General features: G+C 38.1%; 2 protein-coding genes across 2 annotated transcripts; both read right to left on the minus strand.

Annotated features, from left to right (window-relative positions):
* Positions 1–10720: 10720 nt before the first annotated feature.
* LOC132643750 (uncharacterized) lies at positions 10721–11680 on the minus strand. Its single transcript, XM_060360284.1, has one exon. It carries the CDS (start codon positions 11678–11680, stop codon positions 10721–10723), a length of 960 nt encoding a protein of 319 aa, XP_060216267.1.
* Positions 11681–12063: 383 nt separating this feature from the next.
* Positions 12064–12534, minus strand: LOC132643752 (uncharacterized). The gene has a single exon (XM_060360285.1). The coding sequence runs from the start codon at positions 12532–12534 to the stop codon at positions 12064–12066; it is 471 nt and encodes a 156-aa protein (XP_060216268.1).
* Positions 12535–17538: the final 5004 nt, after the last annotated feature.

Consider the following 17538-nt stretch of genomic DNA (forward strand, 5'->3'; position numbering starts at 1 on the left):
CGTAAAGAGTTGGCCCAGACCCGCTTCAGTTTCTGATATAAGAAGTTTCTTGGGTCTGGCAGGTTATTATCGGCGCTTTGTGGAAGGATTTTCTTCTATCTCTGCTCCGTTGACCAAGTTGACTCGAAAGAAAATTAAGTTCCAATGGTGAGATGCTTGTGAGCGAAGCTTTGAAGAGCTGAAGAAAAGATTGACTTCTGCCCCAGTTTTGACCTTGCCAGAGGGAACCGAAGGATTCGTGGTTTATTGTGATGCTTCGGGAGTTGGTCTCGGATGTGTCTTAATGCAGCATGGTAAAGTTGTAGCTTATGCATCTCGTCAGCTCAAGGTTCACGAAAGAAATTACCCGACTCATGACTTAGAATTGGCAGCTGTAGTTTTTGCGCTTAAGATATGGCGACATTATTTGTATGGGGTGCACGTTGATATTTTCACGGATCATAAAAGCCTGCAGTATATCTTCAAGCAAAGGGAGCTAAATCTTAGACAGAGGAGATGGCTCGAATTGCTTAAAGATTATGATGTGGATATTCTTTATCATCCGGGAAAAGCGAATGTTGTAGCGGATGCTCTTAGTCGGCATTCCATGGAGAGTTTAGCCCACGTGGATGTGGATAAGAGAATTATGACGAAGGAAGTTCACCGTTTGGCCAATCTAGGAGTCCGACCTTTAGAATCCGGAGACGGTGGGGTGGTTGTTCAGAATAGTACTCTTTCCTCTCTAGTCGCTAAAGTCAAGGAGAAACAATTTAGTGATCCCTATTTATTGCAGCTGAAGGAAGGGATTCACAAACATAAGACAACGGCTTTTGAACAAGGGGGAGATGATGGTGCCTTGAGGTACCAAGGCAGATTATGTGTCCCAGATGTAGATGGACTCAGAGAGCGAATCATGTCGGAGGCCCACAATTCCAGGTATTCTATTCACCCAGGTTCCACTAAGATGTATCATGATCTCAAGGAGATGTACTGGTGGAACGACATGAAGAAGAGTGTGGCAGATTTTGTAGCTAAGTGCCTGAACTGTCAGCAGGTGAAAACTGAACACCAGAGGCCTGGTGGCTTGGCTCAGAATATTGATATTCCTGTTTGGAAATGGGAAATGATCAATATGGATTTTGTATCAGGTTTACCTCGTTTAGCTAAGAGGCACGACTCTATTTGGGTGATCGTTGACCGGCTTACTAAGTCAGCACACTTTTTGCCAGTCAAGACCACATATTCAGCAGAAGACTATGCCAAGCTGTATATTAGTGAGATTGTCAGATTGCATGGGACACCAGTGTCCATTATTTCAGATCGTGGAGCTCAGTTTACAGCGAATTTCTGGAAATCCTTTCAGAAAGGATTGGGTACCAAAGTGAACCTCAGCACAGCTTTCCATCCCCAAACAGATGGCCAGGCAGAGCGTACTATCCAGACTCTGGAGGATATGTTGCGCGCATGTGTCTTGGATTTCAAAGGTAGTTGGGATGATCACTTACCACTCATCGAGTTTTCCTATAATAATAGTTATCATGCTAGTATTGGGATGGCACCATTTGAGGCTCTGTATGGGCGAAGGTGCAGGTCACCAATTGGTTGGTTTGAAGTAGGTGAAGCAGAGTTATTAGGACCAGATTTGGTTTATCAAGCTATGGAGAAAGTCAAGTTAATACAGGAGCGTTTGAAAACAGCTCAGAGCCGCCAAAAGTCTTATACAGATGTGAGACGAAGGGATTTAGAATTTTCCGTTGATGATTGGGTGTTCCTTAAAGTCTCACCCATGAAAGGTGTTATGAGATTTGGCAAGAAAGGGAAGCTAAGTCCCAGGTATATTGGACCTTACAGAATTTTACGAAAGGTCGGTTTAGTGGCTTATGAACTTGAGTTGCCACAAGATTTGGCAGCTGTACATCCCGTGTTTCACGTGTCCATGTTGAGGAAGTGTGTAGGAGACCCATCGTTGGTTGTTTCTACTGATACTATCACAGTTAAGGACGGGTTGACTTATGAGGAGATCCCTATAGCCATTCTTGATCGTCAAGTTCGCAAGTTGAGAACTAAGGAAGTAGCCTCAGTAAAAGTCTTGTGGAGGAGTCAGAAGGTTGAAGAGGCCACATGGGAAGCCGAAGAGGACATGAAATCTAGATATCCTCACTTGTTCGAAGACCAGGCAGATAGTTTTCAAGGTAAATACCTTTAGTTTCCATGTCATGTTCCTTATGTATTCATGCCTCATGTTTCACGTTCAAGTTCATGTATTCATGTTTCCATGAGATCAAGTCATGTTAGTTCAGTCTTCATGTTTCATGTCATGTTTCCTTCACATTCATGTAATCAAGCCATGTCCAGCCATAATCTTAACCATTATCCATCATTCGAGGACGAATGATCCCAAGGGGGAGATATTGTAACACCCCGCATCTTGGAACCAAGTTTAAACTCATATCATTAAAGTTCTAGTGGGTTGACAGGTCTATTTCGGGCAACGATAACTCCTTGATCCGTTGTGAATCTGGAAGAACTTCCTTGTTGAAAGTTGTATCCCTATTACCAAGATTTCCAACGGTATATTATGGGGATTAAATGGATATATATGCAAAAAGTTATGCCCCATTGACTGAAGCCTGTTCGCTGGAAAATCGCCTGCGTTACGGTGACGAGTTACGGACCGTAACTCGTGTTACGGACCGTAACAGTGTACCGTAACAGTGTACCGTAACACAGACGAAATTTCCAGAACCTCACTGGAAATTTTCATCAAGATACGGTCCGTCCCTTCGTGTTACGGATCGTACCTTGTGTTACGGACCGTAACATCGGACCGTAACACAGGGAAAATTTCCAGAAAGTTTCTGGAAATTTTCATCAGGGTACGACGCGACATTACGGTCCGTACCCTGTGTTACGGTACCGTAACGTGGGCGCGTTTTGGTCCGCATTTGAGATTCGGGTCAACTGACTTCGGGAGGCCATAACCCCATCGTAAGTTGAGAATTTGGGAAAACTCAAAGAATGAAAGTTGTAGATTATTGAAATATCTTTCCAACCATAGGTTGTGGGTTCACAGGCGACGTCGGGATTGGGAGATATGGACGTTTTAAGACAGAACAGTCCCGACCCGTTTTCAAGTTGGGTCAACCCATTTTCCCTTGGTATTTAAAGAAAATGAAACCCTAGAAGCCTCATTTTTTCCCCTCATTTCAGATTTTAGAGAGAGGAAAAAGAGAGAGAGAAATTTAGAGAGAAGAAGGAGAAAATCAACCAATTTTAAGGCCCCGAATCCTAAAGCTCGTGAAGGATAAAGTGTAGTACGAGTTGTGGTCGTCATTTTAAGCTAAAGATCGGGCTTGGGAGTGTTGATTTCGTGGTGACTACCCAAAAGGTAATATTTCTACTCCCAAATCATTTATAATTGTGAATTGATGATTTATTGGGAGAATAATGATTGGGTTGTTGAAGATAATTATATGAACTATGTTAGAATTGTTGGGTTGTTGATTTGGGATTGTTGTATTCATATGGATTATGAAGAATGATGTTAATTGCATCTAAATGGGATTGTAGAAATGACTAGAAGTAAGAGAATGGGGATTTGGTGAAGAAAACACCATTAATGAGGGTTATAGAGCTTCATGCCCACTAAGTGTTTGATAAAATGCTTAGATGAACAAAACATGGATATTGTTGCTAATATAGAATCCCTATGACTTGTATGCTATAGATTGAAGTTGAAGGGGGTGAAGGACATTGTGATACGCTCAAAAGCGGAAGGTTAAGGTATGTAGAACTTCCATCCACATGTGGGAACTTCTATGTTCTTCCCCGTGATCCGTTTAGTAAATTCTATGAAGTTCAACTCCTAGGGCATTAAACCCAATGTATTGGTAGCCCGTAATTATGTATGTATGTATGAACATGAATTCCATATGTATGTTCGTTATTGTGTTCCTAAACCTCCATTTCGGACATTAGGAATCCTAGCTTAATCCATGAATCATGAATTCTTTCTCATGTGTTCTCATTATGTTCATATGAAACTGCATGAGTTATTTTTACAAGTTATTTCATGAAAATATGTTTACAAGTCCTTTCGTGAAAATCATGATTTCAAGACAAGTACAAGTTAATTCACGAAAGTCATGGGCTTCTTAGCCAACTATGTTATTTTCATGTTCGGGAGTTGTAATAATACCGAGAAGGCTCAGATAGCCTGAAACTACGTATGCCAACGTAGGATAAGAATCGCTCCGCCCAGTAGGACGATTCCTTCATATGTTCCCCATTGAGGGATTTGGATCCAATTATGTTATGTTCATGTCTCGTGCCCCGGCAAGGTACGAGATGGCTTAGCTGATCGGGCAGAGATCAGACTCCACGCTTCTCCCCGTGGTGGTTTATGTCGGTATTACAGATTATTACAGATCATTTCAGATTATCTCATGCTTACAGTACTCATGTTTTATGTTCAGTTTCAGTACTCAGTTTCAGTTTCAATTCCATGTTATGTACTCATGCTCATGCTCATGTTCATGTCCCAGTTTTCAGTTTTTAGTTCCTATCATGTTATTCTATGTCCCATGTTGTTCTTCCGGTTGCTTTACATACCAGTACATTCAATGTGCTGACGTCCCCTTTCATTGCCCGGGGGCCTGTATTTCACGATGCAGGTACGGATTTACAGGACGACGCTTCTGATCATTAAGACTTGCCCGTACCAGCTTATTGGTGAGCCCCATTTCATTCGGGGTTTTAAGCATTGTCTTCTCTATGTAGTTTTGCATGTAAAGGTATGCTGGGGGCCTTGTCCCAGTACGTATGACTTCCAGTCCAAACTCAAAATAGAGGTTTCATAGACTAGACAAGTCAGTTATGTCATGATAGACATTTGGAGTCATATAGCCATTTTGGCACACTCATGTTTAACAAGTACTTTATTATGTATTATGACTTATTATGTTTTACAAAGGCTCATTATGCATTCACGTCATATTCCGCTTATAATATGAAATCATGTTAGTTCAGCAAGTCATGTGGTTCGCTCGGTCACATGTAGTCAGGCACCGAGTGTCGTGTTACGTCCAGGCCATGGTTCGGGGCGTGACAACTGTACCCACTGCATGAGCGATATCTGGCCGTGTGCATACCATGGCATACATCAGACTTCCAACTGCTGAAGAATAGGGCACCGCTGACATCTCCCCGATCTCTTCCTTGGATGTGGGACATGTTCTTTTGCTCAACTTGAAATGATTCGCAAGTGGAACACTAACTGGTTTGGTATTATTCATGTTGAATCTCTCAAGTACCCGTTCAATGTACTTCTCTTGAGATAGCCATAACTTGCGATTATTCCTATCTCAAGTGATCTGCATCCCAAGAATCTGTTGAGTCGGTCCTAAGTCTTTCATATCAAAAGACTTAGAGAGTTCTTTCTTCAGTTGGTTTATCTTTATTTGATCTTTCCCAACAATCAACATGTCGTCTACATATAGTAGAAGAGCAATGAAGGTACCGTCTGGAAGTCTCTTGATGTATACACACTCATCCACAGTAGTCTTCTTATAGCCTTGACTCTTCATGCATGAGTCAAACTTCTTATTCCACTGCCTTGGTGCCTGCTTCAAACCATACAAGCTTTTAGATAGCTTGCACACGAGATTATCACTTGAAACCTCAAAACCTTCTGGCTGCTGCATATAGATTTCTTCTTTCAAATCTCCGTGAAGAAATGCTGTCTTCACATCCATCTGTTCAAGCTCGAAGTTCATACTTGCTGCCAAGCCAAGTATAACTCGGATTGAGGTCATCTTGACAACTGGTGCAAAGATCTCATCAAAATCAATTCCTTTCTTCTGTTGGAACCCTTTGACAAACAACCGAGCTTTGTGTTTCACCACTTGTCCGCTTGCATCCTTCTTTAACTTGAACACCCATTTGTTTCTCAGTGCCTTCTTCCCTTTAGGAAGTTCTACGATCTCATAAGTTTGATTTTTCTGTAGAGATTCTAACTCATCCTGCATTGCTATCAGCCATTTTGCTTTATCCTTATGAGACATAGCTTCTTGAAAACTCTCCGGTTCTCCATCTTCAGTAAGCAAAAGGTATTCAGATGATGAGTACCTTTTTGATGGTATATGGCCTCGTTCAGATCTACGAGCAGTTGGAACCATCTGAGAAGAACTACCATCATCTGTGTCGTGTGATGGTTCTGGTGAGGTGGGTTGTGGCTCCCCTTGCTCAGCACTCTCTTCTGTCTCCTCATCTTCTTCTGCTTCTGAGTTTTCTTCTGGTATTTCGTCATTATTTCTTAAGAATAATTCTGGTGCTTCATTTGAAACTTGAGCACCCTCATTTGACTTCTGAGACATCGTGGATTTTTCAATGTCTTCTATTGTCAAATTTTCGTGAAACACAACGTCCCTGCTTCTGATCACTTTTTTCTCCTTAGGATCCCATAACCTGTATCCAAACTCTTCATTTCCGTAGCCAATGAAAATGCATGGGATAGTTCTCGCATCAAGCTTCTGTCTGAGCTCTTTGGATACATGTGCATATGATGAACACCCAAATACTCTAAGATGTGAGTATGTAGGATCCTTACCTGTCCATAGCCTCTCTGGAACTTCAAAGTTGAGTGGTACTGAAGGTGATCGGTTGATGAGATAACATGCGGTATTGACTGCTTCTCCCCAAAATGGCTTTGGAAGTTTAGCCATGTTCATCATGCTCCGGACACGCTCCATGATAGTCCGGTTCATTTTTTTCAGCAACACCATTGTGCTGAGGGGTGCGCGGTACTAACTTCTCATGTCGAATGCCATATGCTCTGCAATATGCATCGAACACCTTGGAAGTATACTCGCCTCCATTATCAGATCGGAGACATTTCAGCTTCTTTCCTGTTTCACGTTCCACCAAGACGTGAAATGACTTGAAGCACTCGAACACCTGGTCCTTCGTCTTCAGGAAATACACCCACACTTTCCGAGAAGCATCATCGATAAAAGTCAGAAAATATCTACTTCCACCGAGTGATTCAACCTCCATAGGACCGCAGACATCAGAGTGTACCAAACTTAACAACTCTGATCTTTTTGTTGAAGTGAAATTAAATGACACTCTGTGTTGCTTACCGAAAAGACAATGATTGCAAGGACACAGTGCAGCGTTCTTGTCAACATTTATAAGATTCTTCTTCATCAAGGTAGTCAACCCTTTCTCGCTCATGTGGCCGAGTCTCTGGTGCCATAAATCCTGAGAAGCCTCCTCTGCAATGTTAAGGCTGTCTGTACAAATTCTCAAATGCGTTTTGTACAATGTGCCACAAATATGTCCTCGAGCAATTGTCAAAACGCCCTTTGACATTTTCCATGTGCCTCTGCTAAAATGGTTTTCATACCCTTGTTTGTCAAGAGATACCACTGACAGGAGATTGAGCCGAAGATCTGGCACATGTCTGACATCCTTCAAAGTGATTGTGCTCTCGGTACCTATCTTTATTTGTACATCACCAATTCCGGCTATTCCAGAGGAACTGGAATTACCCATCTTCACCGCTCCAAAGTCTCAAGCTTTGTATGTTGTGAAGTAGTGTATGTGGGGAGTTACGTGGTAGGATGCTGCAGTATCTACCACCCATTCTGTGTCTTCTCTTGAGACGTGAAGGCATGTCTCATCATGGGTAGTACAGTACGCTACATCACCTGAGACTGTGATGAGCGTTTCACCACCCTTGTTCTTCGGTTGAGAACTGCTCTTGCCTTGCTCCTCTAGCCATTTGTAGCAATTCTTCTTCATGTGACCCTCTATACCACAATGGTGGTAGGCATAAGAAGGTTTCCGGCCATCCGATGATCTCCCCCGACTTTTGCCTCTACTTTGCCATTTTCCTCTACTGTTTCTTTGTTGTTTTCCTTGTGATCTTCCTCGATTCTCCGTCACAAGGGCATGAGTCTGATCTGTGCTCATGTCTTTCCTTCTTGCCTCTTCATTGAACAATGCATCCTTGACCACAGACATGGTAAGTTTTCCATCTGGGGCTGAGTTGCTGAGAGTCACAACTAGTGTTTCCCAACTATCAGGAAGGGAACTAAGAAGTAGTAGAGATTGCATTTCGTCTCCAAGTGGCATTTCTACACAAGATAATTGATTTACCAGACTCTGGAACTCACTAGTATGTTCGGCAACAAAAGTTCCACTTTTGAGCTTCATATTGACAAGGCGTCTCATCAGAAGGGCCTTGTTCCAAGCGGTCTTGGCCTGGTACATGTCTTCCAACTTCTTCCAAAGGGCATAAGCGTCGATTTCTTGTGCAACGTGGTGGAAGACACTATGGTCAATCCATTGTCGGATTTGACCAATAGTTTTTCTATTAATTTTCTTCCACTCTATTGACTTGGGCGGGTCAGGATTAATACCCTTCAACTCTATTGGATCAAAAAGGTCTTTACAACTGAGGAAATCTTCCATCCGAGGTTTCCACAGCGTGTAGTTGGTAGCCGTGAGCATAATTATAGCTCCAGAAGATGAAGTTGACTCGTCAATGGTCATTTTTCACCTTCTGAATAATTTTCAAAAAAAAAAATTGAGGGACCAAACTGCAATTTTTCAAAATTACAAAACTGACCGGTGTCGTGGCAGCTAATGCAGGAGCACCAAGGTAATTCTTTTCTGATGCGGAAGTTCAGACTATGCTGCAACCACAGAGCATACTCAGACAGAACCTTGGCTCTGATACCACTTGTTGGGGGTAATTAAAGTATCGAGCTAATATGAGAGAAAAATACTTCTATTACTTTCAAGAATAGAAAGAAGAGACATACAAGCTCTAACAAAAAAAAAAACTCTCAAAAGACACCTCACAAATCTCTCAAGGATATTACACAACTCTTCTTGGTTGTGCTGTGATGATCTAATATCTGATGATAGAAAGCTTTACAAGCTTCTCTATTTATAGGACCAAAACTAGGTAGGTGGAAGGTGTGAGGAAGCTTGGAGGAAGCTTCAATGGTGGGTGAGAGGAAGGTGACTCCTAGGTGTGAGAAAGCATCATTTGTCATTCATACATTTGGAGGAAGCTTCATAGAAAGTGCTAGGATATGTCCTGGAAATTTCTTCAATTACCAACAGAGAGTGCAACAAACAAAAGTTGCATCAAGTAATTTGCTCAGGCAGAGTAACAACAACAGAGACAAATAGCACAAAAAAGGACTAACTTTGAACAACCAAACGGCATTATGGCCATTCCAGGTTTGGTTTTTAATACCTATCCCGGCTTAGCTAGAGTCTACCACCAGTGTATTATTTTTGGCACTTCCAACATGGAGAAATTTATAATACATAGATGAAAATAGAGTAGTGAAGGATTTGATTTGTAAAAGATAGCAAACCCTACTCCTTTATCCGGGCTTGGGACTGGCTGTGTTACAGCAATGCAAACACAGGCGGAGTTAAAAAGTAATATTTTTGGTTCTTAATTCACAAAAGCAAATGAATTTGGGCAAATCACCTGATAAGTCATCAGCAAAGTAGGTACAATGTGAAAATATGATAACTTTTATTTCGAATGAATATCTCAGGTGTTCGCATAACAAATATTCCCAAGGAAATACTCATGTAATCCCCTTTTCCAATCTGATAAGTCATCAGCAAAGCAGGTACAATGTGAAAATATGATAGCTTTTATTTCGAATGAATATCTCAAGTGTTCGCGTAACAAATATTCCCAAGGAAATACTCATGTAACTCTACTAATCTGAAAAAAAATTTGTCCCTTTTTCCAATTAGATACGTTTATTAACATGAAAACTCCATCAAGATGAGAAGCCAATCCATAAGTACATGAGGTAATATGTTCAGTTGGAAGACTCGGTTAAAAAAAAAAAAGTTCCAATTAGAGGATTCTTGGTTTGCCAGAAAGAGTATTACAACTTCTTTTGTTTCAGCTTTCAGCTTTCTTTATTATCTGTACAAGATGTTTAGATATCGAGCAGTCAGAAGGAGGGAATAGGATAATACAAAGCAAAAATGTCACACAGTTGCCTTTTGAGTAATTTCGTCATATACGATATTAGAGGTAGAATGATCGTCATTGCTAGTTAGTGTAGACGGTCGGATCAGTAATCTTACACAATTTGAACTCTTTGCTCTCGATAAAGCAACATAGAGCTGACCATGTGAAAATGCAGGTTCCCACAAATAAATTCCGACAAAATCCAAGTTTGACCTTGAGCTTTATTTATAGTCATAGCAAAGCACAATCTAATGGGAAATTGTGTTCTTTTAAATTGAACCGGCATTTTTTCATCCTGCGATGATAACAATGGTATTCTAGGGATAAACACATGCATATTTTTAAAGTCACCCGTGGTTATCTTAGCGCTCATAACATGACTGTTAAAATCACAACAGGTCAATCGTGTGCCATTACATAAACCTTCGCATGGATTCAAATTTCGTAATAATATAATTGGACAATTCTCTTTCAAACGTAATATGTAAGGTGGCAAACCTGCAGGATGTAAGGTGTGCAGTAGATCTTCAAATTGTGTTTGATTGTTAAATTCAAGAGCCTCATCAGTGCCAATAAATGTTTTTGATTTTCCTACAAATCGATCAATAAGCATGTCATTAATTTCATCAACAAAATCATTTTTTGTTGTCAAGATCCCACGGGAATCCGTAGGAGATGAATGAATATGGTGAGTCCAAATTTGAATATGTCGCTGTGAATAGCTTATCTAGAGATTCTTTTTCGGTTGTGTAAGGAATAATTAAAGAGTGGAATTTCAATCTTGTTTGCTGAGTTGACCTGTTCTTGTCCATTTCCAACTCTTAGTAGATAAGCACAAAATGCAGAATCAGTCTTTGCTTTCATATTCTCAGATAACTGCAATTTTTCAAGTTCATTCCAAATGCTAGAATATAACAAACTTTTGCCAATGAAATCTTCCTTTTTCCCATATCGAACGACAGGAAGAGTTTGCCTGAAATCACCTCCAAAAACTACAACTTTTCCACCAAATAATGCATTTGTATCCATCAGATCTTTTAACAGTAGATCAAAAACTTCCAACATTCTTTTTTTTGCCATAGATACCTCATCCCCCACAATCAATTTTGCATCCCGGATTAAACCTGCGAGCGAGCTTTCTTTGCTAATGTTACAACTGGCATTTTCATCAATTTCACTAGGAATTTTGAAACGCGAATGTGGTGTACAGCCACCCGGGAGAATAGAAGCAGCAACACCAGAGGTAGTTGTCGCTAAAGCTATATATCCCATAGATCGTACGATTGCTAACAAAGCACGGTACAAGAAAGTTTTCCCTGTTCCTCCGGGACCGTCAACAAAAAATGCGCCTGCTTTCTTTGAAAATATTCTGCCAGTAATCACATTATATGCAACCATTTGATTTTTGTTTAATCGCTTATATAAGAGTACATCGTCTTCGCTAACAGTAAGAGATCTTTCAAAATGAATTTCTTTTGCTGCCGCAAAGGACCTGATAGTTTCTGGGATGAGTTCGTACTCATTTACATCATGGCCCATAGAATGAAAAATATCGTTGATATGATTTAAAGCTTGATATCGGATTTCCCTTCTGTCAGTAGTTTGCAACAGTTTATAATCTTCGGTCATTGATTCTTCAAATTGCTCCCATAATTTTCTTGGGTTGGCAGGACTGCAATACATCAATAATGTAGAGAATAACCGCCGTAAACCATATGGCATCTAATAACCTGCAGCTTCAGATATACACTCTATCAAATTGTTATCACAGTGTAACAATCCTCTTTTCTCCACGGATTCTCTGAAAGTACTACAAGGTTCTCCATCTACTGTCAGAAGATCCTTATACGATGTCGGTCCTCGCACATGGGTGAGTAGTAATCTAAGATAATATTGTTCACCTTCTGTAGGATGACACGTGACAATACATCCAACAGCACAACGTTTTTGTCTACGTGCCCAAAATTTCTCACTGGATGACCACACAAAATATTCAGGAAATTCTTTGTACAGTAAATTGAGCTCTATAGCATATTCGTCAGTTTCGTTCATATAGAAGAATTCTGTTAACATCGTTTTTTTATCATTGGATTATTCACAATCTTATTTATATCTGCATTGCTCTTAAAAGAAACAAATTGTTGGTCTTCAAGATGTAGCTGAAGACGATAAACGCTGGGAGACATTTCACTTATAGCAAAACCAAAGAGACGCCATACAGCTTCCGGAGGTGAAACCCATCTAGCAGACCGATATTCTTTTACTTCGTATATCTCTATATCTGCATTATTTTGTACACGGAATGCAATTTTGTCATGTCCTTTGCAGATGTATTTGTAGAGATATTTCACGACTTTGATGTCGGAGCAAACTTCAACATTTATGTGACAGTTGAATTTTCCAAGTAAATATGGATTGTATGAAACCACCCAAGAGTTATCTAAATATTGTTCTCTTACTTTCATAACTTCCCCTGTATTTCTTCTTCTATAAATTGGATAAGAATCACTTCCTTTCGATGTTCGCTCAGCAAACATTTTTGGATATTTGAACTTGCAGTAACCCTTTTTTCTCGTACAAGAATTTGTTGGTGTCACGACCCGACTAGGGGCCATGATGGGTATCCGGGGCTAACCACCGAGCACCGCTCATTCTACTATTCATCATACTCATCCTGCGTTCATTCATTAATCTCATGCTTCTATTCATAGGGAAACCATTTTTCACTTGAAACATAATTACCTTTATATACATAAGCCCTTTGGCTATCAAAATAATACATACATATATACAAATGGGAAATTGTGAGACCATACTACCCACACATACGTATCTACGAGCCTCTACTAGAGTACTAGACATATGAACAGGACAGGACCCCGTCATACCCAAGATATCTATACACAAAATAATAATCAATGGCACCTCCGGAACAATGGAGTGCTCTCAAAGTTTGTTGATAGCTCCCACGAATCTGGATCACCTCCCTGTCTACCTATGGGCATGAACACAGCGTCCAAAGAAAAAGGACGTCAGTACGAAATATGTACTGAGTATGTAAGGCATGAGTAGTAACATAAATAAAACGTGAAGGGCAACATGAAATAAAAGCCCAAGTATACCTTTTGAGGTGTTCGTCATACTTACTTTACCTTCCTCAGGAATCGTGGAATGCACATGCATCTACATGTAACGATACCGTATCCACTCTTACACATTAGACATTATCCGTATTCGGCCACATGGTGGCTCGACAGTATCCGTATTCGGCCATATTGGCTCGACAGTATCTGTATTCGGCCATATTGGCTTGACAGTATCCGTATTCGGCCATATTGGCTCGACAGTATCGTATACAAGTCATCCGTACCCGGCCATAACAAGGCTCGGTATATCTCATCATCATCATTGCCATCAATACGGAAGTATTTTATCACCATTATCTTAAGAGTCTTGGAAGTCATAAATTCTAGCTTTTCTTAGGAGTAGGATATTTTAGACATCTTAGATGAATTCGCAATACGGGGATTACGCCTCTATATCACCTTGAAGGAACAATCACATAAGATGAAATCAATAACAATTAATACTATCTTGCGGCAAGTTCAATGATATCATGAGAACGTTAAGAACTTTAAACCTTGGGCCTTTCTAGAATTGAAATCATCATCATGTTCATCATCGTTATTCTATCTCACTTCATTATCACTATCATGATCATCATCACTATCAAGTCTCACTTTTGAAGAAACAATAGTATAAAACGGGGCCAACTATCATGAATATAGTCAAAACTTATATAGTAAGCTCAGTCATCTCATGAGGACATTTAAAACTTTAGGCTCTGGGTATCTCTGGGAGAGGAATTATCATCGTAATTGTTGACATCTAATTTTGGCTCGCCGTGTTTGAAATTAACGTTTCGGGTGGTCCTGATTCGTTAAAGAGCACGAAATAGCTTTTTACACATTTTTACATTTTTTGATGATTTATTGGTAATTGTCCTCATTTTAGGAGTTTTATCAATTTATTGACATTTTTCAAGAATCATTATTTTTGCACATGTATAGCATAATACAATCATTTTGTGCAGTTAATAATTGTTTCTTTATTTTATAGCAGTACATTTTTGTATCTTATACATTAATATTTATATTTTATACTTCCATTATTATTTATACATGTATTAGTTAATTATCTTTTAGTACAGTCCGTCGATGTAGAGAAAGTCGGAGCAATTAATTCTTCAACGCAGAGCAACAATTCGATCAAGTCAAGGTCTTGTCACTTTTTAAAAGATGACATTTGAAATGATGGATTGGGTTCTTCATTCATTGTTTAATAAATTTTTACACATGAGTTAAAAGGGGTAAAGGGGACAAGAGGGGGAAGACCATTATTCTTTGGACCATAAGATGGGTCATTTTGTTTTATAAAATAAGTTGAAGGGTTCAATTTTATTTTCATCATCTTCTACACACACACAACACACTCTAATTTCAGATTTTTGCCTTCTTCCTCCCGAGAAAACCCCCTAAACATCTTCTTCCTTCTTCTTATTCACCAAAAGAGCCGCCAACTACCCCCGACGATCCACCACCGGGCTCCACCCACCACTTCACACTACCTCACATATATTTTTTTTTCTCTCTACACTCTCCATATTTTCTTTTCATAGGAAGACTAGCAAGACTAGCATCTTCCTCCTCTCTTTTATTTTATTTTTTTTCTCTTCTTTTTTCATACATTGTCTTTACGCTTTTATATACCTTGTCTTTACATTCATTATATGCATAGCCTTTATATTTTTATATATATTACATACATTGTCTTTATATTTATTCATGCATTTATCTTTACATTTATTCATGCATTGTCTTTATATTTATTCATGCATTTGTCTTTATATTTGTTCATGCATTTTGTTTATATTTATTCATACATTGTCTCTACATTTTCTTCATACATTTTCTCTACTTTTTCTTTAAATTTGCATACATTTTTTTTACTCCCCTATAAATATTTTTCATATACTTGCAAGCATTTTCTTTTACCTTTTGACAATATCATCACATTACATGCTCATTTTTATTTTATTATTTTTTACACATTTTGTTCTTTATATTTTCTCTACATTGTCTATACATTATTTTTACATTTACATATATTTTCATTTTTTTTATTCTTATATTTTTTACATATATCATATACATATACATTCTAACACGGTGTATACTACACCAATTCTAGGGTCAAAACAAGTTTTATCTCCCTTTTGTCAAGTTTAATAAACTTTATGTCAAATCGCTTTTTAAAGGCTTTATGTCAAATCGTTTTTCAAAGACTTTATGTCATATCACTTTTCAAAGGCTTTATGTTAAATCACCTTTTAAAAGCTTTATGTCACATTCCTTTTTTTTTTTTTTACTTTTTCAAACTTCTTTAACTAACATATTTTTCTTTCATTTTACAGTTTATTACAAATATTACGCTCTTGGCCGATGAAGAGATTTCCGTCGATTTCCAAGGCCTCCCATGTACAAAAGACGGGTTTTTTATGTTAAGTTATTTATTATTTCTTTATTCGATAGTTATTTAATCTCTTACTAACATTTTTACCAAGTGCTTATACATGTATGGGGAAATACATCTCAAAGACGATACTCGGAAGGCAACTGAATCACTGTTTGTATTTACTTTCCGTACATAACATAAACTCATATTAGTGGAAATATTATTTTTTGAATGTCCGGTGGAGATATTTATTTACTTGTCATCTTGCATGCTTAATTTAAAGCTTGTCGTTCGCTTTAGGTAAGAATTAGGCCGTCAATACTTTCATAAATAGATTAAATTGACTTGGTATAAATACTTTGTTAATTAATTCACACTTTTGGCGTTTAGGCAAAGATAATAGTTCATCCTTTATTTTTTATACAATTTTAATACACATTTTCTACACACTTTTAATACACATTTTTTACAACATACATTTTACATTCTTTCGTACACACTAATATACCTTTTATTCAAGTTAAATCCACATTATTGACGCTAGGTATTTATTAGGCTGTCCATTTACAATCTTTTATTCTTTAAAGACATTATATCTTGTCACTCATTTTTATACATAATTTCTTATATTTATTTTTTACCAACACTTTTTTTTTTTACAATTCGTTTGTTCCCTATTCTTTTGGTAGGATATTCATTAAACAAACACTCTTTTATGAAACGGTAGAAATAAGTCAAATCGACTTCACTTTTTCTGAATTCCTTTATTATATAAGCTCTTTACACCGATGAATACTCGGGGATTCCTTTTACATTCTTTATTCACGGATATACCTAGTTATACAATTCTTCATATATTTTATGTTTGATATACACCTTTATAATTGAAATACATTTTTTATATGTTTAATATACATACATTTTTTATACATAGACACACAGTCTTTATTATATTTGATATACCTATTTTACATACTCTTATATCTTTTATACATTCTTTATATAGTTGTATACATTCTTTATACTAACGGATATACATTCTTTATACCAACAAATACACTTTTATACTTACGAGGTGCATTCTCTTTATACTCTTTTATATATTCTTTTTAATATGCATTCTTTATGAATACTTGATACTTGATATAAATACATTTTTTATACACTGTATATACTTAGTATATTATCACCTAGTGTAGCTTTTCATGAAGTCATAACATTTTGAAAACATGTAATAATAATGACAAACGGATAGATAACCCCCCTCTAGTGTTCAGTTAAACTAAGTTTAAGGACTGTCTTCGAACAGGCTCTGAGGGATGCTTAATACCTTCCTCTCGGGGTAAATAAAACCCTTATCTAGAATCTCAGAGGTTTCGTGGACTAAAATGGAGTAGACACACAAATACATATAAGTTTCTTGATTTTCCTAAAAAATAAGGTGGCGACTCTACCTTTTTTATGCCAGTTAGAAGAACCGGGAAGTTGCAAACTATCTTGGACCCGTTCAAAATAGGGCGTAACAGTAATCATTGTCATGAAGAACATTCATCAACTTCATCATGAGGGCCTTAAGAGTCATGGAAATATGAAAATAGTGTGTGGAGTCATAACGTAAGAATTACCATCATAAGGATTATTATCGATTATATTGCAAGAATCATGGAAATTGTGAACCTCTAGTGTTTCTGGACTTAGGAGCATTATGAGTGTCGTATGTAGTTTAACAACTATGGAATCATCATCATTATCATAGAACATATCCCATCTCTGGCTCATAAGAAGACTCTTAATAATCATAGACTTGTAACTTTTGAAATGAAGGAAAGTCATGGAAATCGTAAATAGAGATAGTAATAAACGAGTTATGTCTTTTGAAAGAAGGGGGGACTAGCCTTACATACCTTTGCGTCTCTTTAACTTTATCGACTAACCGCTTCCCCTTCAAGCTCACGATTATACATTCGAGATGATTCGCGCTAAAAGTAAGTCATAGAAACGCTCATATGGTCAAACTAAATTAATAA

This window comes from Lycium barbarum, chromosome 6, assembly GCF_019175385.1.
Source record: "Lycium barbarum isolate Lr01 chromosome 6, ASM1917538v2, whole genome shotgun sequence".
In the NCBI taxonomy this organism is placed as follows: Eukaryota; Viridiplantae; Streptophyta; class Magnoliopsida; order Solanales; family Solanaceae; genus Lycium; species Lycium barbarum.